The sequence below is a fragment of the Lepidochelys kempii genome, chromosome 3 (assembly GCF_965140285.1).
Source record: "Lepidochelys kempii isolate rLepKem1 chromosome 3, rLepKem1.hap1, whole genome shotgun sequence".
Taxonomy (NCBI): Eukaryota; Metazoa; Chordata; order Testudines; family Cheloniidae; genus Lepidochelys; species Lepidochelys kempii.
In genome coordinates this window covers 152665451-152692807 of record NC_136382.1, presented here as the reverse complement: position 1 = coordinate 152692807, position 27357 = coordinate 152665451, and the positions used below count along the sequence as shown (strand labels likewise).

Genomic DNA, 27357 nt, shown 5'->3' with positions numbered 1-27357 from the left:
CCTTCTCGTAGAGGATACTTATCCATGCTGAATTCAGCTTTAACAGTAAGTGAGCATGAACAAATGTGAATGTGGTGGTCCAAAATACTTAGTCTGAGGGGGAAATTGACTAATTAAGATGGGGCAGTTACCCAAACCACATCTCCCTCGTGGGAAAGCAATATTTCTTAACTCTACACCACTGCTGTTTGAGCTAGTCAGAAATACAACTTGTGGATTTCCGCAGCAGGTTCTGCTAGAGCAGGGCTCATCCAGATCAGCGGAAGGCTCAGTTAACTGTCAAGTACAGTAGTTTTGCCTCCAAACCCTGCAAGGAATCACTATACACATCTAAGTAACCATTCAGAATTTCACAACAAGTCTAGTGCTGCACCACAACAACCTTGATACAGCAAATCACCCCTCTGGTATTTATTTCCTTCTTTGATTATTACAATGGAGTTTTCCTGTAATATACCTCAAATCCCTCAGGACTTTTTCAACTGTTCCATTGAATATAGAGATAATTTCCTTTACCATGAAAATAGAATAAATTTGGTGTTACAGAGTGTATTTTGTATACCATGTACCCTAAATAGCTTTACAAATTGCAGGGTTAGATATTGGCAGGCTAGTGATTCTGTCAACTGATGCAGTAATAGCACAAACAGCCTGGGATACTGCAACCTGTTTAACAGAAAGGGCAAAGGAAGCAGGGGGTAGGAAAATTCTAGCAGCCTCCTAGGGAAGATGGAGAAATTTAGTCCACTTACTGGATCCTATCTTTTGGCTGCTCTTTTTGGGAGGTGCTCAGATATCATGGTGATGGGCACCTTGTAAGGATATAGATGAAGCAAGTTTGTTGAGAATGCTAATTGTTAGTTTTTTGGAAAAGGAATACTGCCTTACATCACATTTCTGGCTGAACAGAAACCACTGCAGATTGCAGAAACCAATTACTGCAGATTATTTTGAATAATACATGAGGATGTGATCCTTAGGGGATAACAAGGAATTTTTCAACTTAGTTAATTTAGAAACATTGTTAGTGTTATTAGTTAAGCATTGCAGTCATCTTTCATGAAATAAGAAATAAGGAAATTGTTTGTTTGTGTCACCATAGTAATTACCTAAAGGCCCCAGTCATGGACCAGAAACCCATTGTGCTATGCATTGCAAACAGAGAACAAAAAGATATCCCCTGCCTCAATGAGCTTACAGTCTCACCTGTCACTCCAACAGTCAACTAATTTTACCATTGTTTACATGACTTAAACTACTACCATTGTACGTTTATGCGGAGAAGCTACTGTGAAGACTACATGAAGACAGGGTGGTATAGATGCTTGAACAAAAGGCTAGGAGCTAGGAACTTATGAATTGCACTACACTCATTGCATGGCGTAGGGCAATTCATGTAACTGCTCTGTGCCTCAGTTTCCCCACCTTTAAAATTGGGGTGCTAATACCTTCCTCCAAAGGGTGTTATAGGGTTTGTTTAGTTAATGTTTGTACAGTGCTTTGGAAATGTACAGCACTAAAAGTGTTATTCATTGTGTTATGATATCACATCCAGAAGGGCCCAAAATAGCTGTACATATGTTACACATGCAGGAATCACTCACCTGCCGCTGAAATGCAGTCATCTTCATGACAGAATAAAGTGACAATTTAAGCAGACATAGAAATACCACACACCAGTTTAGGACTTAAGGTTAAAAACAATTTAAACTTGCTGTAGGAATGTTATTACCAGCTCTAGAACTTGGCCAGGCCACCAGGGTTAACATCCCTACTCTTGCGAAAAGTTCCCTGGGATCTTTAATTACCACAAGTGGTCAAAGCCTCAGTTTTCTTTTTCAACACTCCCTGGAAACATGAGGGTTAATTAGCTCAGTACAAAAACAGAGGGAAAAGCCATTTACTGAATCACCAACACCACTTCCTGCAGCTGGCTGGGTTGTCCTTGGTCTCCTGTCCAAGTATTGACCAAGGTCAATTTTTCCGTCAAACCACTATCCCAAGATGGTAACACTAGAAGACCTCAATCTGTGCCAGTATAAGGAGGGTACAAATGTGCAGTATTAAGTAAAAGGAAAATGTTGTATTACTGGAACAGTGCAAAAGAAAACTAAGGACAAAAATTTGCTTGAAAGAAAAGGTATTTAATTTATGGGTGTTTATCAGTTATAATCCTTGACAGAGTATGAAATAAACTGAGGGAAATGTCACATATTTGAAACCTCTTTTCCAGCTATGCATAGAGCTGGTTGAATGCTACAAAAATAATGTTTCCATACATTGATTTGAATTTTGAAGTCATTGATTCAGTTCCACCATGTTCAGGCCCCTTTTCATTGACTGTGTGAAAGCTTTCATATGGATGGGTTTCAGTTCAACAAATGTTTGGATTCTGGCTGGGTTTTTTGTTTGAATACCTGCATTTGCATACAAAGAAGGGTATCTGTGGACAAACGAGTATTAATAATTTCCACTATTCATCATTTCTTATTCTCCCGTCTAAAATTTTGTTAGGGAGCCTTACTATGTGACTTGGGTGACCAGTTACACATCACAAATAATGAATAGTGATGTCAGCAGTTTGCACACAGCTCATAAGCTGAAAAATTTTCATCCAAACTATTCAGTGAATCTTTACAAATAGACATCGGAATTTCTGTTCCCTAAGATATTCTGACATTTTCGGTTTGTTTTTTTTTTAATTCTTCTGAATTGGAATGAAAAGCTACAATTTCATAACTTCTTATGAAACAAAGAAGCCATAAAATTTCAGTTTGTGACCATCGAATCATTTAGTTTTGATAAGGTAAAAAGCATGTTGTTTCAGTAAGTAAAAACAGTTCAGTTTGACATTGTTTCAGTTCATTTTGTTTTTACTTTTGTGTTATATTACCATATTAAATATTGCATGTAATATTAAAAGTAATATTTCCATATAATATAAAAGTCAAAACAAAATTAAATGAAACTTTTTGACACTATCAAAACAAAACAAGAAAGTCATAATGATTAATTTAGACTTTTTTCAGTCAAAAATTTTGTCAAAATTGACACATTCAAGTTGAACAAAATTGCCTTTTGCAATAGAAATCTGTTCCATCTAAAAAAATGTGACCAACTCTACTTACGGATAATAAATTGTTCACAGTAATGAGTTTGCAGCTAATTTGCAAACAGAAATACAGTCTTGATTTGTTAGAAAATTTATTCTCAACAAATACCTCTAGCTGTAGTTTTGAGTAACTCCACCTGTTACTCTGTTTCTGTCATTAGGTTTGCTGAAGCAAAATCTCTCGGAGAAAAAGTAAATGAAGTAAGAAATAAAATAAGTAAGTAGATTTGTTTTAATTTCCTTATCTATCTAAATAATTGTTGGTTTTAACATACATTCATAACACACCAGGGACATGTAACAAGAGTCTGTTTTCTGATTAAAATTAGCCAACCCATTACTAATAAAAGTCCCTTTAAGACTAGTTCCCAGCTGATGACAGGAGATCTGGTCATTTTAAGTACAAACTTTGATTATTAGAAATTTCATAATGTGAAAGCCAAATATATTCTTCATTTGGGGGTTTAGATAATAGCTGTCACTTATCTGAAGTGGAACACAGCCCTGTTGAAAGGTGTTTAGAATTTGCAATCCAGAATCTGATGGGGAAAATATCCAAATACTGTGTGGTTTAGAAAGATTGTAAACTGTGTGGGTCAGGGAGTGCGCTTACCTGTGTGTTTGTAAAGAACATAGCACAGGGGTGGGCAAACTATTTGGCCTGAGGGCCACATCGGGGTTCAAACACTGTATGGAGGCCCAGGTAGGGAAGGCTGTGCATCCCCAGACAGCCTGGCCCCCACCCCCATCCACCTCCTCCTACTTCCCACCCCCTGACTGCCCCCTCAGAACCCCCAACCCATCCACCCACCCCACCCCGCTTCTTGTCCCCTGACCGCCCCCTCCAGGGATCACCTGCTCCTTATCCAACCCACCCCGCTCCCCGCCCACTTACCATGCCGCTCAGAGCACCAGGACAGGCAGCTGCGCCCCCCGTCCAGAGCCAGCCACACCGACGTGCAGTCTAGAGCACCAGGGCAGGCCTGCACCTCTTGCAGCTGTGCTGCTTGGCAGGAGCTCGCAGCCCCGCAGCCCAGAGCACTGGCGGTGTGGCGAACTGAGGCTGCAGGGTAGGGGGAACAGGAGGGGAGGGGCCAGGGGCTAGCCTCCCCAGCCGGGAGCTCAAGGGCCAGGCAGGACAGTCCCACAGGCCAGATGTGGCCCGCGGGCCGTAGTTTGCCCACCTCTGACCTAGCACAACAGGGCCCCAGTACTGATCGGGCCTTTGTGCACCACCCTTGTACAATTAATAAGTAGGAATGTGAGACTCATATGAGAAGGGTGAGTGGTTAAACAAAAGAACAAAATTAGACAATCTCAGGGTTTCAAGAGAAATCCCTCTGCACCAGGAGGAAAACACCTTTTTGTCTAGCTCTTTTCAGAAGAAACAACACTGTAGGATTCTAATATTCCTGGGGGGCAAATGCTTTCTCTAGTTCTCAGCCCAAACAGCCAGGCTATATTCTGGGAAAATCTTCACTGGTCCTGAGAGAAAGAATCCTTTTCTACAGACCGGCAATATAATCACTCAGAGCATTGCCATAGCTTTAAGCTTCAGAGCTTTGGTAGAACTCCCACTTGTAAACTAAGACCACTTTACTTCTGAATGATAGCATCCACGCTGGGGTTTGGGTGCTTTAAATTCACAACTTTAGTTCATTCAGCTTAAATTTCCTGAGTATTCCCATGTAGCACATGCCCATAGAGTATCTTGCTAGGCAGTATGTACCAGCAAAATGCTGTTTTACAGGCCCAAAATGAGAACCGCACTCTTTGAGTGACTATGTTTAATTTGTTTTAGTGGATCCCAGCAGAATCTAGAGGAAAGTGTTGGCTTTGACTGCAGTATTGTTTGCTTTTCCTTTTCCCAAAACTGTTGACAAAAACACGAACAGAATTGTGATTTTGCCGCTTTTACAAACATTTGTTGTTAAATCATTTTTTAATCAAACCCTGTACTGAGGTAATCAAAATTGCTTTTATTTACTGTTTCAATATTAACACTGAAGAATGTCACCATCATGTGGTGTCCATTATCATGTATAAAGCATAGAAGTGAATGGATCAGTAGCAGAAAATAGCTAGCCCTTCGATCACTGGCTGCCACTATGCACAGATCAGTAGAGCTGTGCTGAACTTGAAGATACATACCTGCAATCCGCAGGTAATTCTGATAATAAACATCCATAAAGATGCCAAAAGGCTCCTTTCAGAAATCAGAACAGAAATCCCTTTTCCCTCTACCTGTTTCCAAGGACACCCTTTAGAATACTTTACTGGTTTGTTTGTTGTTGTTTGTTTTAAATTTCCTGTGACATAGCATGATTTAAACATACAGATTGTGGATTTTTTCATTAAAAAAACCCTTTTCTAAAAGCTTTAATTTTTTCTAAAGCAAGGTCACTGCCATTACTAAAAAGTAGTCTTGTAAACAAACTTAGTTGCCTAAAGTTTGATTACTGTGAAAATGTTGCTGTTCTAGTGATTAGAGTGGATGACTGGGATGAAGGAGCTGTAGGTTTCTCTTCCTGATTCTACTGCAGTCTCACTGTGATACCTTGGTCAAGACATCTAACTTCTCACCTCAATTTCCCCATCTGTAAAATAGGAATAATAGCCATCTTTGTAGAGTGTTTTGAGATCCTTGAATGAAAGTCCAAGATAGTATTATTATTGTTACTGTTGTTGTTACTGTTTTTATTATTATTATTAGTCTAGAATCTCCTTCCAATTCACTGTAAATGCAGTTTTCTCTAAGATACAACGAACTTTTCCTAATAACTCACTCTGGGCTGAAACTTGGAAATCAAGTCCTCACTTTAGGTGTGTTTTTTGTTGGTTTGGTTTTTTAATAGTATCAATTTGTACTAACTTTAGTTTCAGTTGATCTGGTATTTTTCAAGTGATAGGCAGACAAACTCTCATTTTGTGGTTATAAATGCTTTTCATGTATTGCCTAGGCTTCTAGGAGCCAATCCTATAAAAGGATCTGTGTGAGTGTACACAGCTGAACTCCACGCTGATGGGAGCATCCACCTTCATGGATCGCTTCATAAACTCAGGATCACAGGCTGTAACTTAGGCTACTTTGTTAATAGTTTTAAAATATTAATAGAATGCCGGAGGCTTAAGAGAGAGATTATAGTGCAAAACCACTTTCCCAGAAGGATTTTTTTTTAATAACTACATGCTGGGCATATGAAGTCTAGTACTGTGGTATTATAATGTAGGTTATATTGAGCTATTCCTTCAGCCTATCAGGGCCTTTTCAGATCACCTCTATTAATAAACCTGCCTATTAGCACCTCTCAGACAATTATTAAAACCCTAGGGTCAAGAAAGTTACATTCTGGTTTTTGTAGCTAAATCAGAGCAATTAGGCCACTTTACATAGTTAAGCAGTCTGAAACAATTTTCCAGTTAAGCCTGGCTAATTCATAGTTTGCATATTCAGACAGAACAACATTAATGATGCCACGTAAGGTTACTAACCTGCCAAAATTATACTGAAAAACCTGATAGGGGCAATAATAGTCATCTGGGCCTGCAGCTAGGTCTTTAATTCACTTTTATTGTTGTTTTGGTTTCCTTAAAACATTCCTGGCTGAGCTGATGTGCAAAATGAAGAACAGATCCCATCAATATCAGTTTCTTCTATTTCCAAGTTACACTTAATAATATAAAACTATGCACCACAGAGGTCATTGGGGAAACCTCCTGGTAAGCCACTTGGTGCAATGTAAAACCCATTTCACATGGTTTGATTATATACAGTGATATTGACAGTAGTTGGCTGTAACCTAAATTTGTATCCTGTGTGTCATAACTACCCTCTCATTCTAACTTTCTTTTGGAAGTATTGCAGTATTTTGCAATAGAAGGTATGCAAAATACTGCAACCACTTCCCAAATACATCAGCATTTTGAAAAATACATAAGGCACTTGGAACTGAGCAAAGAAATTCACAATGTGACTTTTGCTGGTAGGCTTTTGTGGTTGCTGTTGTTGATTTCACAAAAAGATAAAGGAAAAACATCCTAGGAGTCAGTGGGAGTTTAACTGCAGAATGACTATAATATCAGTAATAAGATACTGCAGTTAGCATTCCTCTATTTTAATTCCTCTCTGCAGTTGTACCACAGAGAATCAAATCCTGCCACCCTGATTTATGTTGAATAGTATCTTACTCTGTGAGTAGTTCCACTGATTGCAGGGTGGTACTCAACATGAGGAAAGGAGGCAGAATCTGGACCATCATGAATAATAATAATAATAATTTATAAAACTGTAGGGTATGGTCATATAGTCCAAACCTCTGAGTGCAAGAATCTCTATAAACTTCTAACCTTTTGTTCTTTTACTACTCCATGATCTGCACTGATTTCCAATAAGCTTCCAGGTGGGCTTCAACATGTTGGGTTTTTTAACTCATAAAGCACCAAATGGTTTGGGATCTGGTCACTTGAGAGATTGCCTCTGTGCCTGTAGTATGCTACCACAAATGAGATCAGGAGACGTATTTGAGCTGGAGCTACCTTAATATAAATGAGAAGGAGCTGCTGGCAGGATGCCGTCTGTGAGGGGTCCTTGGCTTTGGAACCTGCTCCCCACTTGGTCTGCCAGAGCCCAGCATTATTAACCTTCTGGGCATGCTGCAAAGGCCATTGATTTTCTCTCCTCTCCAAGGTTGTCGAGGAGAGGCTGATCTAAGGTGGATGTAGTTATGTGCAGTTCCTTGTTTATTCTGATTTTTAACTTATGGATGAGGTGTTCAGGGCATAGGATGAGCACCTATAGTACAGTTTAGGGAGGGAGGGAGGGAGTATCCTCCAGGTCAAGTCTGGAAGCCCTACTAGAAAACCTCAAAGACCAAGATACTATCACAATTCCACTGCACAGGGGATCCTATCCACAGAGAATCCCCACAGCAGGAATTCTCTTTTCCCAGCACACTGAAAAATAGTGCTGCACAACAGTTCTCTCCCACTCTTTTGTGAAAGATTTTCGGGGGCAGGGTGAGAGGGTCTGCAACTGCACAAACTGCTGGTCAGAATCCCCAATCAAGTGGTAGCGAAGAGGCTGGGAGCACTACTTCAGTGGAATTAGAACAGCGAAGAATTTGGCCCTTTCAGGAGACTTTAGAAAATATGCTCTGTACAAGGAAAATTAAGCTGGGTCTATTCTTGCTGAGTTTAGTGATTAAAAGAGCTGCTCACACGCAAGCATGCAATAGGCACATGTACCAGTAGACGCATATAAGATTAGTAAAGATTTCCAGTGCTTCACTATACATGTCTGTTTTACTTGGGATGTTTATACCACTATTTGGTCTAATTTTTCCTGAGGAAAAATTTAGACCAAATGGTATTTGAAAGCCCGAACGGAGGCAGCTGTTCCTTTTAGTCTGTCCAGAAATCAGCTAACGCTATAATTGAAGCTGGGAGAGGAAAGGCAAACTCATGTGGGAGTAATAGCTGTGCAAGCAAACAACAGGCCCTCTAGTAATGAAAAAGGCTAGGTGGGTGGATTATGTGCATGTGATGTTGACTGTGCAACCGTACCCTCAGGAATGTTGTGATGTTTCATTGGTCTGCCTTCTCTGAAACTTCTCTGAAGTTATGGTGAAGCTGATTAATGCATGAGATCGTATGATATCCAAGGCAATCATACTCTTCAGTGAGGCCAAAGTGCTACTATTAGAAAATGAAATTACAGTATAATTAATTTTTATACATAACACATATCATTTTCACAATACATTGTAATACTGCCAATGATAGAGTAAGGCAGTGAGAGTTGTGTGGGGGCAGTAGCACAAGAAGAAGTGTGAAGGGCTAACAATAAGAGGAGGCAAAGAATAAAGTATTGGTCAAGATTGTCCATGCCTTACATTTTACACAGCCTTTTATGTGAGTACAAAGTGGGTGTAAAACACTATCGCCTCAGATCTTTCCACTCACACCAGTGGCAGGGTTTTATACCCACTTTGCACTAGTGAAAATGATGACAGAAGTTGCAAGACAATGGAAAATCAGAACTATTGCTTAGAAAAAGCTTTATTCAACTAATAGTAAGGTTTAGACCCACAAAGAAACAACATTGAAGGTTAAGGCTACTATTCCAGTCAGATTACCCTCGTTCCTGGGTATTGCAATACATAGTCTCATCTGGCAGGAGAACTCCTGCATCCCTTAGCAGATGCAGTACTCTGTCTGAGTTAGGGATGGAGTAATACCGTAATTCTAAAATTTTATGTTGTTGGTTTTAATGGTTTCAAACACTATATTAAGTATATTGTATTTTTATTTTTGGAGCTGCTGTTTCTTAGCCTGAGGTCCATCAGCATATTCATTTTCTCCCTTCTCCCTGCCACTGCACACACACACATATGCACACACATACTCTCACTCAAAGAGAAGATGGTGCTTTATAAGTCAAGGACACCTAAAGAATGAATCCCAGGTGTCCTCATCTGCTATTAATATCCTGTTTGGGGATTGCCAAGACTTCAGTCTCTTTTCATCCACCTGGCACATGAAACATCTGAAGAAAATCATATTTTCTTTAAATCTCTGGTTAGTAATAGTGTCCCTGAAGGGCAGCTTAATCAAGACACAGCAAGTGAATGTGACAAACAAAGAAAGGAAAAGCAAAAAAGAAGTTGAGCGTAATGAAAATAAGCTCAGACAGCTGCGTGATTGCACAGCTCGATGGTGTTTGATGGTACGAAATCATCTCCCCTTTTAAAAAACTTAATAAAATCAGCTATTCCTAATTGCCACATTAACCTAGCCATTATTGTATGGCTGAGTTTTTGTAGATGTCACAAGAGAAGTAAGTCTTTGAAGGGTGATAGAATTGTGGTCTTAAAGTTTTGCTCATGGAAGTTGTGGAAGAAAGCATGGAAACTTGTGGGAGGCTGGCATAGTTATCACAACAGAGGGGGGGGCCTGAAAAACTGTGTTATGATGCATGCTGTGCTTCATGAAGAGAGAATCAGAGTCAAATCCTGGTCCTGTAAGAGTTAATAGGAGTCTAGTCCAAAATGCCTAAAGGTCCTATTCTTATCTTGCTGCATTCGTGCAACTTTCTTGTGGGAGCATCAAGGTAGAGAAGAATAATTTCCTGAATACAGGTTTTAGAGTGGTAGCCCTGTTAGTCAGTATCAGCAAAAACAATGAGGAGTCCTTGTGGCACCTTAGAGACTAACAAATTTATTTGGGCATAAGCTGTCGTGGGCTAGAACCCACTTCATCAGATGCATAGAGTGTAAAATACAGTGGAAAATACCTCACACTTGGTAAGGCAACTGCAATCTTTTCATGTATTTATACCTGCTCCTGTATTTTCCACTCCATGCATCTGATGAAGTGGGTTCTAGCCCACAACAGCTTATGCCCGAATAAATTTGTTAGTCTCTAAGGTGCCACAAGGACTCCTCGTTGTTTTTCCTGAATATATTCACCCTATGTCACCCTGGATGTGTCAAAAAAAATAAAAACCCTACCCAGGTACCAGGATAACTGTCCACTGGAGATGGGAAGAAGGGAAGGGTGCTATACTTATATAACTATATCTCTATAGGTATAGTTATTATACTGGCATAACTGTTGGTATGACTGATAAAATTTTCCTGTGTAGATAAGGCCTTAACTAAGATTAAAACAATCAGATTTCTCAAAACAGAGATTTTGCGAAACACCTCTGAGGCAATGTCTGGAGTTACAGTTGAAGAAATCAATTTTGAGGGTTTTTTAACCTCACTTGCCAGCATAAATTACAGAGTTTGAGAAAGGAGAACTAATTACTTAGTCAACAAAATCCCAAGGAAGATTGTAGGAATGTTATGTTATGTCAATATTATATGGATTTAAATAATTGCGGAAAATCAGGTGTGAGCCAAAAGCATTTTTAACTTCGTAGTGGAAAGGCATATACATTCACAAAGGGTGAAATTCACCCTCTGTTGAGGGACAATACAATGCCTATGGAGCATTGAACTCCTGACATTAAGTGTGACTTAAATGGAGTGTAGTCTTGTGCTGGCTTTCTATACGGGGATGAATTTCACCCAAAGCACCTTACTGCTTTCTAGAAGCTCATTATTAGTATTATTATTTATTGATTGCCTGGTAATGTAAAAGTTCTTAGTCAAAACACTAGCTCACTGGACATAAATTGTTCCAGCCATTTAGGAAGTGAGAATGCAAGCAGGAAAGAATTGTCCAGATTTGGAATGCATATCCAGTCTCTGGCACAGGATTCTGAAATGCATTTTGTTTTATTGAAATAAACATTGAAACTTCATAGCTGCTGATTAGTTGTAATTCACTGTTCTAGTTTCCTTCCAGAAAGTCTCAAGTATTTTTCCAGTGTTATATCTGATGTATATATTCAATGAATTTTATTGGAAGTGACTAGTGCATAACAAAAATTGTAAAATTAGGATTAAAAGGGTACTGGGAAACTCAAAGAGAAAAAAAAAGTTACATTCCAGAGGCAAAACCTAGATCAAATGAGAAGCAAGCAGTTCACAAGTAAATGAATCCAGTATGAAGATTTAATGAACAGATAATTCCACTGAAAATACAACTACACAGTGTTTCCTCCTTCAGGTAGCATAGTATGAATTGTTATCTCTAGCTGAGACTTGTAAATTCCATGGAACAAATCGTGAGATTCTTACTCAAGCAAAACACCTATTGACATTGGCAGGAGTTCTGCTTAATTAAGGATCGAATAAAAACTCTGAAAAGACTTCTGCATTTGGCTCCATGATTACTATTTTAATTGGTAATGAACAGCAAACATTAGGTTTATTAATACAACAAAAAAAATTAAAAACTTATTTTGTGAAACATACATATTGCACTGAATTTGCATTCTGATAACTGCAGTCTATCTGCTTGTCTTTCCTGGCTGTAAAAGCTTGGATGGGACTCTGTAGGTCATTCAGACACCTTCACTGCTTTCACGTGATTAGGAGGAGGCAATGCAGATCCCCTGATCTCAGTTCAGTTAAAGCACAGTTTGTCACAAGTATGTTTCTATTCATGGCTGCTTTCCTGCAAAATTCCATTTGCCAGCAGGGCCTGGTTGTTGAACCATATTCAGGCTTTGATCAGGATTTACCCTGAAGAGTTGCCACAGGGATTCTGACAGGTTTCAGAGTGGTAGCCGAGTTAGTCTGTATCAGCAAAACAAAAATGAGGAGTACTTTTGGCACCTGAGAGACTAACAAATTTATTTGGACATAAGCTGTCGTGGGCTAGAACCCACTTCATCGGATGCATGCAGTGGAAAATACACTAGGAAGATATATATACACAGAGATCATGAAAAAATGGGTGTTGCCATACCAACTGTAACAAGACCAATTAATTAAGGTGGGCTATTATCAGCAGGAGAAAAAAACCTTTTGTAGTGATAATCAGGATGGCCCATTTCAAACAGTTGACAAGAAAGTGTGAGTAACAGTGGGGGGAGGGGGCAATTAGCATGGGAAATAGTTTTTACTTTGTGTAATGATCCATCCACTCCCAGTCTTTATTCAAGCCTAATTTAATGGTGTCCAGTTTGCAAATTAATTCCAATTCTGCAGTTTCTCATTGGAGTCTGTTTTTGAAGTTTTTTTCTTGGAGAACTGCAACTTTTAGATCTGAAATTGAGTAACCAGGGAGGTTGAAGTGTTCTCTGACTGGTTTTTGAATGTCATAATTCTTGATATCTGATTTGTGTCCATTTATTCTTTTGCGTAGAGATTGTCCAGTTTGGCCAATGTATATGACAGAGGGGCATTGTTGGCACATGATGGCATATATCACATTGGTGGATGTGCAGGTGAACGAGCCTCTTATCGTCTGGCTGATGTGATTAGGTCCTATGATGGTGTCCCTTGAATAGATATGTGGACAGAGTTGGCAACGCGCTTTGTTGCAAGGATAGGTTCCTGGGTTAGTGTTTTTGTTGTTGCTGGTGAGTATTTGCTTCAGGTTGGGGGCTGTCTGTAAGCAAGGACTGGCCTGTCTCCCAAAATCTGTGAGAGTGAGGGATCGTCCTTCAGGATAGGTTGTAGATCCTTGATGATGCGCTGGAGAGGTTTAAGTTGGGGGCTGAAGGTGCCAGCTAGTGGCATTCTGTTACTTTCTTTGTTGGGCCTGTCCTGTAGTAGGTAACTTCTGGGTATTCTCCTGGCTCTGACAATCTGTTTCTTCACTTCAGCAGGTGGATATTGTAGTTTTAAGAACGCTTGATAGAGATCTTGTAGGTGTTTGTCTCTGTCTGAGGGATTGGAGCAAATGTGATTGTATCTTAGAGCTTGGCTGTAGACAATGGATCGTGTGATGTGGTCTGGATGAAAGCTGGAGGCATGTAGATAAGTATAGCGGTCAGTAGGTTTCCGGTATTGGGTGGGGTGTTTATGTGGCCATCACTTATTAGCACTGTAGTGTCCAGGAAGTGGATCTCTTGTGTGGAGTGGTCCAGGCTGAGGTTGATGGTGGGATGGAAATTGTTGAAATCCTGGTGGAATTCCTCAAGGGCTTCTTTTCCATGGGTCCAGATGATGAAGATGTCATCAATGTAGCGTAAGTAGAGTAGGGGTGTTAGGGGACGAGAGCTGAGGAAGCGTTGTTCTAAGTCAGCCATAAAAATGTTGGCACACTGTGGGGCCATGCGGGTACCCATAGCAGTGCCGCTGACTTGAATGCCCCTCTGCCCACAATCTCTATGCAAAAGAATAAATGGACACAAATCAGACATCAAGAATTATAACATTCAAAAACCAGTTGGAGAACACTTCAACCTCCCTGGTCACTCAATTTCAGCTATACTAAAAGTTCAACTAAAAGTTGTAATTCTCCAAGAAAAAAACTTCAAAAACAGACTCCAATGAGAAACTGCAGAATTGGAATTAATTTGCAAATTGGACACCATTAAATTAGGCTTGAATAAAGACTGGGAGCGGATGGGTCATTACACAAAGAAAAACTATTTCCCCATGCTAATTTTCCCCCTTACTGTTACTCACACCTTCTTGTCAACTGTTTGAAATGGGCCATCCTGATTATCACTACAAAAGGTTTTTTTTCTCCTGCTGATAATAGCCCACCTTAATTAACTGGTCTCATTACAGTTGGTATGGCAATACCCATTTTTTCATGTTCTCTGTGTATATATATCTTCCTACTGTATTTTCCACTGCATGCATCCGAGGAAGAGGGTTTTAGCCCACGAAAGCTTATGCCCAAATAAATTTGTTAGTCTCTAAGGTGCCACAAGTACTCCTCGTTTTTTTTTTCCACAGGGATTCTGTGATCTTCAATTTGAATCTTACCTCTTTGAAATCATAAAAGTAAACAAAGGCCCAATCCTTCAAATACATTAACACACATGCTTAATTTTACAAACATGAGTAGTCCCATTGATTTGAATGGGACTACTAACGTATATAAAGTTAAACGTGTGTGTTTGCAGGGTTGGGGCCTTCAGTCTCTCTTTGTTGAACTGTGCCCGCTGCTTGCTGGCAATAGGGTGCAACAGCATTGTTTCCTTTTGCCACCATGCAGATAAATAATTTGATCACATTTTTGGTGGTGTTACTGCATTTCTCCCCTCTCTCTTCTCCCATCCCAAAACAAGCAAAGGGGAAATTCAGTCAGCAAAGTAACACACTTAATGTTTCTTAAGGCAGCACGAGAATCCTGTCTTTGTTTGTCAATGAGGTGCTAGCACAATTGCATGAGAGTACAGTAAATTCCTCATCCCTACTCTCATTTTCCTCTCTCCTTTTCCTCATTCTTTTTGTTCGTATGTTTGTTCCTTATGGGGACCACAGTCCTCCATTTCTCTATAGAATACTTAAGCTATGGACGGTGGTATAATAATCCATAAACACTGGGAAAAATGGACTACTTCTGAGGTGGGGGAGGGTTCATTATTTATTTCATTGACTTTATAGTGCCGATCATGTGCATCTGTCATTCTGTACAATTTTAAATGATGGTTAAGTTAAACTATTCCAAAGGGGCCCAGCAGTCAGTCACTAAGGATAGTTTAGTCTCCATGCTCATTTAATTATTGGCTTTTCCGCTGAGACTGTTAAGAAGAGTGGCAATTGGAGCCAATTGTGACAGTATTTTTTATTATGTGAACATCTGTCTACAAGCAACTGGACTCAACCCACCAAATTAATTTCACATAGACTACCAGATAGCTTTCCGATAGTAATCTCTTTCACTTACAGTCATCCTGACTGGTACTTAAACTGATGGTCTGGAGGGCAAAGGCTCCCAAGCTACCCAAAACACTGAGGACCTCATCCAACTCCCACTGAAGTTAATTTCAGTGGAAATTTGACTGGGACCAGTGGTTCTCAACCTATTTACTATTATGTGGGTAGCATCCAGTACTACCTGTATGGTCCTGAGGATGTCACATGGGCTGCAGCTCTGTACTGATTGGGGCACAAGCAGCCTGCAGGCCACAGGTTGAGAACCACTGGACTGGGACCTTAGATACTCTGGTGATAAATATCATAAATAAGGCCAGATCCCCTCTTCCTTTTTTTCTTTCATTTATTTAATATGAAATATTTCCATCCTTGGTCTTTAAAAACTGATCAGAAAAGACTGATCATTAAAAGGTCACCTCGATCAGCTTTCTAGTGTGAGATTAAATTTGCATTTCTAGAATAAAACAACTATGTTAGTATTTTGATCAGCAGATTCTCTTGGCCCTTTATCTAACGCAGTGGTTCCCAAACTTGTTCCGCCGCTTGTGCAGGTAAAGCCCCTGCCGGGACAACCCGGTTTGTTTACCTGCCGCGTCTGCAGGTTTGGCCGATCGCAGCTCCCACTGGCCATGGTTCACTGCTCCAGGTCAATGGGGGCTGCTGGAAGTGGCGGCCAGTGCGTTCCTCAGCCCGGGCCGCTTCCAGCAGCTCCCATTTGCCTGGAGCAGTGAACCCCGGCCAGTGGGAGCTGCGATCAGCCGAACCTGCGGACACAGCAGGTAAACAAACTGGCCCGGCCTGCCAGGGGATTTCCCTGCACAAGTGGTGGAACAAGTTTGGGATCCACTGCTCTAATGCCATATATACTCTTGCACTAATACTGTTAGCCAGAGCTATAATGAAAGAGAGGAAGGTTAGGACTCTAGACTGGGACTCTAGGTTCAACTCCTAGCTCAGTCACAGACGTGATACATGGTTTTGGGCAAGTCCCTTGATCTCTCTGTGCCTCAGTTTCCATCCATAAAATGAGAATAATAATCCTTCCTTTCTTCTACACTTTGTCTGCCTTGTCTATTTAGATGGTAATCTCCTCAAGGAAATGGTTGTCTCTTCCTTTGTGTTTGTACAGCATCTAGCACAGTAAGGCTTTCATTCCGACTGGTGGGCTCTAGTAATATAGAAAAATAATAACAGCACCATGGTTTCACTGTGCAGCAAAGGCAGGAGTGAACAGTGTAATAAACTTTCTTACAAAATTATGCCATACAGTAGGGCAATCTGAACATGGTTCTAGTTAGCAAACTTCCAGCACTACTATAAATGGCCTTCATAATCAGGCAGAGTCAAAACACCAGAAGGTAAAAACTGTCCTTTTATGGACTGGGGGTTAAAACTATTAATTTCTAATTTATATATAGGAGGGGCCATTGGGTCAGTGAACTTATTGATAAGAAAGATACAGGACAGAGAGTTCAGTGGTAAAGGTGGAAGACTGAAGTTTCTGAGTTGTAAGATCAGTATTTTCCAGAGACTTTCTAATACTCCAGATTCAGCAGAGTTGGTGCTTGCTAATGGTAAGGTAGGTTTTCCCGCATGGCGGTGGTCTCTTCTCTAGCATGCAAGCAAATTTTCAGCCATAGGAAGACATGCCATGTTTTTATTAGGAGTTGTTCTGCAGTGTTCTATGTAGAGGCAGTGGTCCTTGGAGAAGGAGCTTTGTGAGCATCAGGGGAGTTTGCTGTCTGCTTTCGTCTAGAATCAATCTGTGATATGGAATGGCTCTCTGGGAGCCTGGCATTAGTGTAGAACTGAGATTCTTGAAAGAAGAGATTGCCTGCATGCTCTTTGACCAGCTCTTGTTGAGGACTGGTGTGTACGCATAAATAAAGCAAGTTACACTTGGCGTATACCCAGACTGTGCATCACTGATGTCTCCTCCACTGGGGAAGCTAACCTGCAAGGTCCCGGATGTCTGCTACTGCTTGGCAGAGGGGTGACACTGGTGTCAGAACAGAATACTAATGTCAGAAGAAGGGATAATGATAGCATATGTTACCATACATAATCTGAGATAAGCAATGTGCTGTTTGCTCTTCTGGACTATCACTTTTGACTAACATAGTCAAGCATATTATCCCTGAGAAATCTGCTACTATCTGAGAAAAACAAAAGAGACCAATAGGCTACGAAGGCAAATAGTCCCAGATGTAATTTCTCACCTGGGAGTTTATTGAACATGGCCTGGTGCCTGGAAGTCCCAGTCTGTTTCTGATCCCTAGGCTAGTTTCAAAGTCATTTTGTAATAAACCAGACATGTTTATGTGTCCATCAAAAGTAGCAGTAGTCAGTTAGAGTTGAAGTCATTCATGATGGCAGACAATCTTCAGATTTTTTTCTCATTACTTCCTTGGCCTGGTAGTTTCAACATAATGTTGGAAAATATATAGTTCAATGTGTATTTGTTTTGTATAACATTCTAAGTGCCATGCCCTTGTGATTGCAGTTTTGAAGTCTAACTCTAAAATGTTACATCTTGATATTTGAAATGATAGGATTAAAAGCAAAGGAACTTGGGCTGACATAGTTACAGCTCTATGTGGTGTGAAAAATACATATCCCTGAGCACTGTAGCTATGCCCAATTTAACCCCCAGGGTAGCTAGGGGGTTAACATGAAGAATGCTTTCTCCTACCTAGCTTCAGTTGCTTAGGGAGTTGGAGTTCCTACGGTTACAGAAAAAACCCTTCTTTTGTTGAAGTCTGCATTCCTGTTACGGGGTTATAGCGGCAAAGCTACTGTACCATAGCTGTGCCCCTATAGTCTTCGTCATGTAAACAAGCCCTGAATTTCTGCAAAGAGACAAAAGAGACCAATAGGCTACGGAGGCAAATAGTCCCAGATGTAATTTCTCACCTGGGAGTTTATTCAACATGGCCTGGTGCCTAGAAGTCCCAGTGTGCAGAATTGTCTTTAATCAACCAACGCTTTTGGATTTGGGAGAGTTGTTTGTTTGTTTTTTAGTTATATTTATCTCACTATGTGGGAATTTATGCCTAGAATTCCATGTAAAGGACATTACAAAGTAGCTCAGAAGCAGTATTACATGTGGGAACAGTGCTGGAGTTGTGAGGTTACACTCAATTAGCATCTTAATTCTTAGCAACCAGAGGGGCTATTATAATGAAATACTGTTGCTATCCTCAGATAAATGGCTGTATTTAGAAAACTAATAGTAAGCAGAACAACAAGAAAATAGGGAAAACAGACAAGAAAATAGACTCTGTCAGTGTGTAAAGTACTGCTCCACCCTTCTCAAACCAGGAGCAAACTTCAACATCTGTTCTTGCTTTTAATTACCATACACATTGTGGGCCAGATTCTTGGCTCTGCTCTACCCCATTGTGCCACTCAGGTGATGCAAAGGGAAGCAGACTGACCTCAAGCCCCAAGCCTGGGGATTCCCCCAGTACAGGTATCTCCCCAACAGACATAGTTGCATGGTTGCAGGGGGCATGTTTTGAGGGGATGTCAGAGCAAATAGGAGAAGTCTGGGTGCAGTGTGCTCCATCAGTCCCCAGCTGGCATATGGAGTCCATTATCCTAGCCCGCACCCAGAGCTGGGGCTGGTTACAGAATCAGTGAACCATAACAGGCTTTCTGACAGCCCTTTCCCCCTTTCTGCTGCTCCTAATGGAAGCTGGATGCAGCAGCAAATCTGTCCTGGTATGGAATGTCTTAAGAGCAGCGTCAGGAAAGTCTAGAAGATTTGGGCCTGCTTTGGCCAGTGCAAGTCCTCCAGATTTCAGTAGGAAATGTTCCTTCCTGTACTGAGGCAGAATGTGGTCTGTTAGTTGATTATAGCTTACAGTAAAGTAATTTTAAAATACAAACTTTTACAACTTCTTTCTGACATTTATACAAATGGCGACTCATGTTGGGGACAGTGTGCATGCTGTATGCATTCTTTTAATTAGAAGAAATTATTTGTCAGGTAAATTATTCAGCAAAAAATAGCAAAATGAATTAAATAATGTATCCGACTTGCTCTGCTGTACTTTAAACAGAGGGCCCTTATTAACTTAATACTGCATTGAATTGAATATCCAATCCCAGCCTAAGATTTTTAGTGTTTGTTTCAGATTTGAGTTAGAATGTCATTTCGAGGTTGAGCTACAATCTAATCATAAAAAGAAGCATCTTTGCTTCCTTTTTATTACAAATGATTATCCAGTCTTTACAAACAAAAATGTTTTTTTGGGAAAAAAATAGGCTCAGTAGAAACAACAATGAACAAATTTTTCTTTTAGTTATACTAGTGTAAACCAAGGTAATTGTACCAACATCAATGGATTAACAATGAACTTGGACCAAGACCTTTTAGTAATGGAAAATTTTCTGTTCCTAGGCTAGCTGCAGAATAAAAGACAGAAAAAGTGAAGACAAGGTGGATAAGGTAATATCTTTTATTGGATCAACTTCTGTTGGTGAAAGAGACAAGCTCTTCTTCGGGGTTGAGCTCTATGTAGCTTGAAAGCTTGTCTCTTTCATCAACAGAAGTTGGTCCTGTAAAAGATATTATCTCGCTCACCTTTTCTCTCTAATATCCTGGGACCAACATGACTACAACGCTGCAAATGGAAAAAGTGAAGTCCTTGGTGCATTTTATCACTGTGTTTTGCTGCTTTATTAGGTTAATAATCAAATTCTTGTGTGTTCACAAGCTTAAAAAAAAGCTTAAAAAAGAAGGTTTGACAGGGTAAGGAAACTTTCTGTGCTTGTTTCATTTAAATTAAGATGGTTAAAAGCAGCATTTTTCTTCTGCCTTGGTAAAGTTTCAAAGCTGTATTAAGTCAATGTTCAGTTGTAAACTTTTGAAAGAACCATAACGTTTTGTTCAGTGTTACAAACATTTCAAAGTTACGAACAACCTCCATTCCCGAGGTGTTCATAACTCTGAGGTTCTACAGTAAATGGGAAAAGTGCAGGAATCAAAAAGCATGCCACCCTCGGTCCTTTAATCCTACTTGGCATTGGCTCCCAAATATACTGGGGGCATGTTGGGGGATTCAGGGTCATGTGCCCCCCCTATAATTTTAAATCAAGTTGGTTGAAAGTGAAGTGTATTGCAATAAGGGCCTAGAACTTTTTAGTAATTTTCTACTGGGCAGCTACTGGCCAGACAGGACAGCACAAGATGAAACTAGACTGCAAGTAAGTACACAGATAAAATAATGGCACAAAGCCCTAAACGCAGTGTTTTAACAAAAACTTGCCTTTCTGTCTGGTTTGATTTTGGATGTGGTTACAGTCAACTCAGAATATGAATTGATATTAATATAAGATGACCAGAAATTTGGTCAGAAAAAGAAAATACCTTTATATTTACCTGTCTATGAATTGCTGACCTATTCATGTGTGTATGGTGCTTTTTCAGTTATGACCATTTGAAAAAGTGAGAAGCACAAACCACTACCAGTTCCTCTTAATTTATTTCCTTTACTGTACCTCCTTACATTAATTCCTAAGAATTAGTGAACACACAAACTGCATTTGGTCATGTCTAGAAGCATCCATGCGCATTAAAGACTAGCCTGCAGTATCAGCATTAAGATGGGATTGGTTTATAGGGTATCCATATGGCATTGGTTTGCAACTACAGTAATGGGCCAGCTCTTTATTTAATTCATGGACAAATAGATGCGATAAACAACTGAGTGACAACTTCCAGATGTGCATCAGTTCCCTGCATACCTTCCAACATATGGAGGAAGATAGGTATGCTTACAGTTCGAGCATGCAAAGTAAGTTAGGGCTTTGCAGTGGCAGGGTGAGACCCCAATCTATGTTAAGACAGCAAGTGAAGTCCAAGGGCATGCTCCCACAAGACACTTCTAAAACAATAACCTCAAAATATGCATTTTCTTGCATTCTAGAAAACACACTTTCAAATTTGGACACCAAAAAATGTGTATATTTGTTAACATCTCTAAGCTGGAGTGGGAGTTCAGAGGGCACTGGGAAACGGTAAGGCACCTGAAAATCTCTGTGATTAGTATGCTCAGTGCCTCATTTATTCTGTAACTCTGCAGCCATGGAATTTGCTGTGGAATTCATCATTTGTAATAGGATTGCGCTTCAAAATCTGAGTGTTCATTTACGTCCTGTCTAGGCTAGGAAAACAGGTCATATTTTAGAATGTGTTGGTTAAAGCATGTTAACTAACACATTTTTAAAGACTAGTATGGGCAGGGTTTAACACCTTTAAAAATGTGTTAGTTGGTCGTGGTCAATCCTATGGAGGCGCCTCCAAGGGACTTCTTTAAGTTGTACCTAGTTACCCACAACCCCAAGGGGCTGTTCTGAGAGTTGGGGATTACCGGAGTATGGGGTGCTCTGGCCAAGCAGAAGTGGTGTTGCAGCACTACACCAACTCTATACCGTCAGGAGAATTCTCGCTACAGAGGGACTCCTCTTAGAAATGGTTATTCCATTTTGTGCCCCTTTGCCACCATGATAGCAGTGCAAATGGAATATATGGGGTCAAGGATCTGAACCAGAAAATCTGAGTTATAGAAAGGCAAAATGACTTCCCTGATCCACATTATGGGCTGTTGAGTTAGAGTTTAGTCTATGACCTAAAGACCTTGGTTTTCATTCTGAGTTTGACACTTATTTACTGTGAGATGTAACTGAGGCCAGATTTAAAAGAAAAACCAAAAAACATTACAGCAAACTGTGTCAGCTCTTTTGCAAATCTGACCAGAAGTGTCACACTGAGAATTACTGAATGCTGAGCAGTTTTCAAAATCTGCCCCATGTATAAGGATCTAATGAGAGCTGGGACGTTTTGGAAATCTGGCCCCAGCTGCTGTTCTTGTATAATGCAATACTACTACTGACATGTCATGAAATACTGTAAGAATAATAAAAATGAATATAACAATGAGAAAAGCATAAAACAAAATGAAATTCTGCAACAACATTTTGACATTCCAACACAAAATTTTAAAATTACAAAGCAAAACTTTTCCAAAACTAAAACTTTTGGAAATTCCATTGCATAGGTCAAAGCTTGATTTGTTTGTGGTATTTTGGAACACAGCTCCCTTTATATTTCTGGAAGGATCTGAAGGAACATTATTAAAGACAAAAAATGTTACAGTAGATTTTCACCTTGCGTAAATATTACCCTCCATTAGAAGGGAAATTCCTAAAGAGGTTCCAGATCCTAGCTATAGAAGGTGGCAAGAGGAGTACATAGTACTGTAATTCAGCTGAGATTGTACAAGTTTGGTATTGTATTTAAACTACTACACATCCACGCTGAAAACATTCCCATTTAATAGCACCTTCCTTGGTGAGGGGCTCTCTGACTTACTCATGCAAGCATTTAATAACAGGCTTGCTCAAAATGGAAGCTGAAAGAAAACCTGGCGGAGTACTTTGTTTTCACACTAGTTGCTAGTTAATTACATGTAACTTGAGAAGAGATCTATACCCCTTAAATCACTGAATATGATGTTTAATTAGCAGTATTCTCATGCAAGAAGCTTTTCCCCTGCTTCAGATTATTATTCTTCATTTGGCTTTTCTTTTTCTGTTTGTCTTCTCCATTCCCCTCCATGCCTTTTGACTCCTGTCACAAGGCTGGAGTTTTCTGTTACTGTTCCATCCCTTTTCCATACCTCAGGATGGTACATATGTCCAAAAACAGAGGCCAAAACCAACAGATTTATCTCAGCCCTAATGACAGCGAGCTGCATGCTGAGTGAATTCTTAAATTCCCCAAAACTACTTTTTTGCCAAAACATGTGGAGTTGCAGCATTCAATATTTTATTGGGACTGTTATCTCCAAATGAAGAATGACTCCACTGGAAAAAATGATTTGGTATCCGCTGCAGGGCTATTTTTAGTTGCTTGTTTGGTGAGACTTCAGAAAACATAATTAGCCATATGGAGAGAGATGCGCGCCAAGTCTTAAATTCAATTTTTGCAAACCACATTTAAAAGCTACCTTGTCTGCAAGTTTACATTATTGGGATCAGGAGACATGTTTCTGTGTGAGCATGTGATTCTTCATTGTTCTTCGGGTAAATATTTTTGTTTGTGACGATTATAGAACTGGCAGTACTAGAGGCTGAAATCTTCTGTTTATTTATAGGGAAAGGTTTGTACAAGCAACAGTACTGGACTTGTCCCCTAATTCTGTCACTAATGAACTTTCAGACTTGCCTTAGGATAACCTGTGTTCTAGGGCAGTTATAAGTAGAAGTGGTCAGAATTTTTTTTCACTGAAAATTTAAATGAAAACCAAAGAGAGATCATTTTCATCAAAACTTTTCCACACAAAATTACAACTTTATATCGAAAACCAAGAATTTTCACTTGAAACCCAAAAGTTTCTTTTGGGAAAATCAAAACAAAATATCTAGTTTTTGCTCAGATTGATCAGACTGAAATATTTCAGTTTGTCAAACCAAATCAAAATGCTTCATTTCAGATCAGATCAACATTAAACCATGTCTGCCTGTGCCATCGCAGTGCCTCATGGGAACTGAACTTCGGGTGCCTAATGCCACCATTTTCCCCTATAGGCGAGGCTCCCTGCCAGACTCTCGTCTCCCATGATACACTACAATCTCCCCTCAAAGTTTTCTGCTGCTTGGAGATAAGTTAAACTTTTGCTATTTGAGAAGTCACATGCTGTTTTGGGTCCCTGGAACCAAATGAATTCCACTCTTCCTCTTGCTGTCAATGAGCCATGAAAGAGAATGAAAACTCCTGTGTCTGCTAGGAGAATGAAGAGGATGCTATCACTATTATTAGAGAAATGAAGAACAGATCAGACCATTAGGGGACCTGCCCTAATTAAGTGTCCTTTTCCACCATCTTGATGGGAAGGAGAGAGCAAAGTAAGTGTTACCACAACTATGTCTGGAACTGTTTGAACCCTTTGAAAATAATTTGAAAATATTCATAAAGATTTGAGTGTCTAAAAATCAAATACACCACCATTCTCAGGCCCTGACTTTTGAAAAGGATTGAGTTTGAACAAACCAGCCTTTCTTATGCTCAAGTGCTGTAAATCCATAGGCCAGGTTTAGTTTTAGATGATTTTGTGGGTTTGATGAAACTTGCTGACTATTGGCCATACTGGAAAATACCCTGTGACTTACCCTGTGTGATTTTCCTGGCAGATATGGTACAGACTCTACATTCAACAATAAATGGCAGCCTGTGAACATACACTGATATCCAGATAGAGTAGGAAAGCTCACCCAAAGCCTTGGTGGATGATTCACCAACACAAAACCTGTTTTAACAAATCAACCTGGTTCGCAATGACAGGTCATTTTCAAACCCAGGTTGATTTTGAACTCTCTTGCAGCTAGAGTTGGACATTTAGCACAGCCCTAAGCTCAGGCTGAATGAGAGGGAAACAAATGAAGTTGTGGCAACCCAGTTTCAAACAGCCTGCCACCAGGCATGATCTCTGCAGCCTCTGTGCAACTGTTCAGGGTGTGTGGCGAAAGGTGGCACCAGCTTGTCCAGTACAGAATCAGGATGGCAGAGTCTGCAAGGTCAGTTGTATCAATTAGAAGGTCATTTGAAGATGCTCCTCAATTGTCCACTGCCTCTTGCCCCTCTTCTGCTTGAAGTGGAGCAGGAAGTTCAGATAGAGCCACCTTCCTACAACCAACAAGAAATCTGGATTGCAGGCCCTAAACTAAAGTCTGGGAAGGCACCAGGAGGTTGTAACATCACCCCTGAGTTGCTGCAGAGAGGTGAGAGTACTGTAGTACCATGGTTGCATAGGCTTTTCGAGACTGTCTAGCACACTAACGTCATCCCTGATGACTGGAAGAAGGGTGTTGTTCTGCCTCTGTTCAAAAAGGTAACAACTGTAGAGGTATTACACTGATGTCAGTCCCAGGAAAAGTGTTTGATTCCATGTAAATGACTCGAATCAGCGATGAATTTTGTGGTAAAGGCTGGATATTCAGCGTGGCTTTAGACCTGTTCATTCCACTGCCAACCAGCTCTTTACCTGGAGACAGCTTTCTGAGAAAATGGCTTGCTATGAGGCTCTGAATCTAAAGAACCAAGGTTATACCAACTTTATTGAATGGGAGTGAAATGTGAGCCTTGAGGAAGGCTGAAGAACAATAGATGGAAGTTTTCAATTCTTGCCATCTTGCCATCTTAGACAACTATTCCATATTAAGTGGCAGGACAAAATCAGCAATAATAATGTCCATAGCCGAACCCACCAACCACCTCAATCAGAACGGTTTCAGTTTTGGAAGCTTTCTTGGTACTGACATATTATTAGGATGAAAGACCATCATATTATGCCTGTTTACCAAAGAATGCTATTATATGGCAGGTGATTGCCAAAAGCTTCACTGGTGTGATAAGATCATGCGTGATGAACATAGACTGAATAACCAGACAGACTGCCTTAAGGACCTAGTTAGAGATTGATCCACATGGTGCTTGATCTGGAAGAAGTCTACATCTTTTTGGGATTTGCCTTGATGATTATGACAATCAAGGTGGGAGAAAGAACACTGCAAGGAGGAGAAAAGAATACTCAATTCCTCACAGTCCCTGTCCTCTTTTTTATTGGTTAGAAAATCTGATTTTCAAACTGGCATGCCCCAGTGAATATAAACTATGCATCCTGCTCCTCCATTGTTAATCCCTGATAGTTTTTTTAACACCTGGCTCTGGGTCTGTTGAGCTCCAGGACATGGATAAATAGGAAAAAATGCAAGGATTTATATGAACAATATTTATAATTAAAGATCTTGGGCTCAGTCCTTGGCTGCTGTTCCACCCTGCTCTGTGTTGCTAGAAAGCTGCCATAAAGAAGTAGCAAAAGATTCCCCTTAACATAGGAATCATTGTGTGTTGTGAAGTTGATGTAGAAATCTCTGCACCACCTCACCCCAGACCTTCATGCAGGGGTCATATCAGAGGTGGACAGGGGGTGTACTAAGGATGGGAGGGAGTGAGGCAAAGAATATGGCACTCTGCCAGATCCTTGGTTGGCACAAGAGATGATTGCAGCCAGAAAAATTTAGAGCAACCCTAAGGTTCCTCTAAGTTAGGGTATGCCTACACAGCAGCTGAGATATGTAATTTCTCAGTTTAGATAAATTTATACGTACACTCACTCTGCTCATGCTATAGGGTGACCATACATCCCATTTAGGCTGGGACACTCCCTTTTTTAAACCCTGTCCCTGACTTCCTGACTTTTTTGGCAAAAACAGGCCTTTGTCCCATTTGCTCTTGCCAACTGATCAAGGAGGGTAAGGAAGGATTCCAGTGTGGGGTGGCCTGGCAGGGTTTGAGCGACCAGCGACAGCCTCAAGCCGGGGTCCAACAGGGTTCGAGTGATCAGCAGGGTAGGGCAGGGTTTGAGTGACCAGTAAGTAGTGACAGCCTTGAGCGGGTTGGGGGGGACAGCAGGGATCGAATGACCAGTGACAGCCTTGAGGCGGGGACCAGGCAGGGTTCAAGTAACCACTGACAGCTTCGAGTGGGGGGCCAGCAGCTGGGGCCAGCCCTGTGGGAGGAGGGGGGCACTGGGCCAGCCCCAGAGAGGGAGGGCTTGGGCCAGCCCCACGCGATGTCCTGTTTTTCCTTTGGGAAATATGGTCACCCTACCGTGCTAGCACACTAAAAATAGCAGGGTGACCGCGGAGGCTTGAGCTAGTCACTGGAGTATGTATCCAGGGGTTTGGGAGGGATTGTGCTTGGGCAGCTAGCCTGAGCCGCTGCCCATGCAGCTGTGACTACACTGCTACTTTTAGGCATTAGCTTCAGCAAAGCTAGCACATGTACATCTATTTGTGCTGGAAATCAATCGCTGTTGTGTAGACATTCTCTTAGATGGAGAGCCTCATCGGCCTCTGGCCAACTCAAGATTGGTGACACAGCAAGGTGGTTTAAATCCACCTGATGCCCTTTACCATCCTCCCCCAGCAGTGCTGAAAGTAAAC

The 27357-nt window shown here is 40.6% G+C and overlaps 1 protein-coding gene across 1 annotated transcript in view; it reads left to right on the top strand.

The window, feature by feature from the left end:
• The window catches only part of KIF6 (kinesin family member 6), a 286950-nt gene that overhangs the window by 205913 nt on the left and 53680 nt on the right, over nucleotides 1-27357 (top strand). The window contains exon 15 of the mRNA XM_073338562.1: nucleotides 3274-3329. Within this exon, the coding sequence (XP_073194663.1) occupies nucleotides 3274-3329 (56 nt within the window). The remainder of the gene's footprint in view (nucleotides 1-3273; nucleotides 3330-27357) is intronic.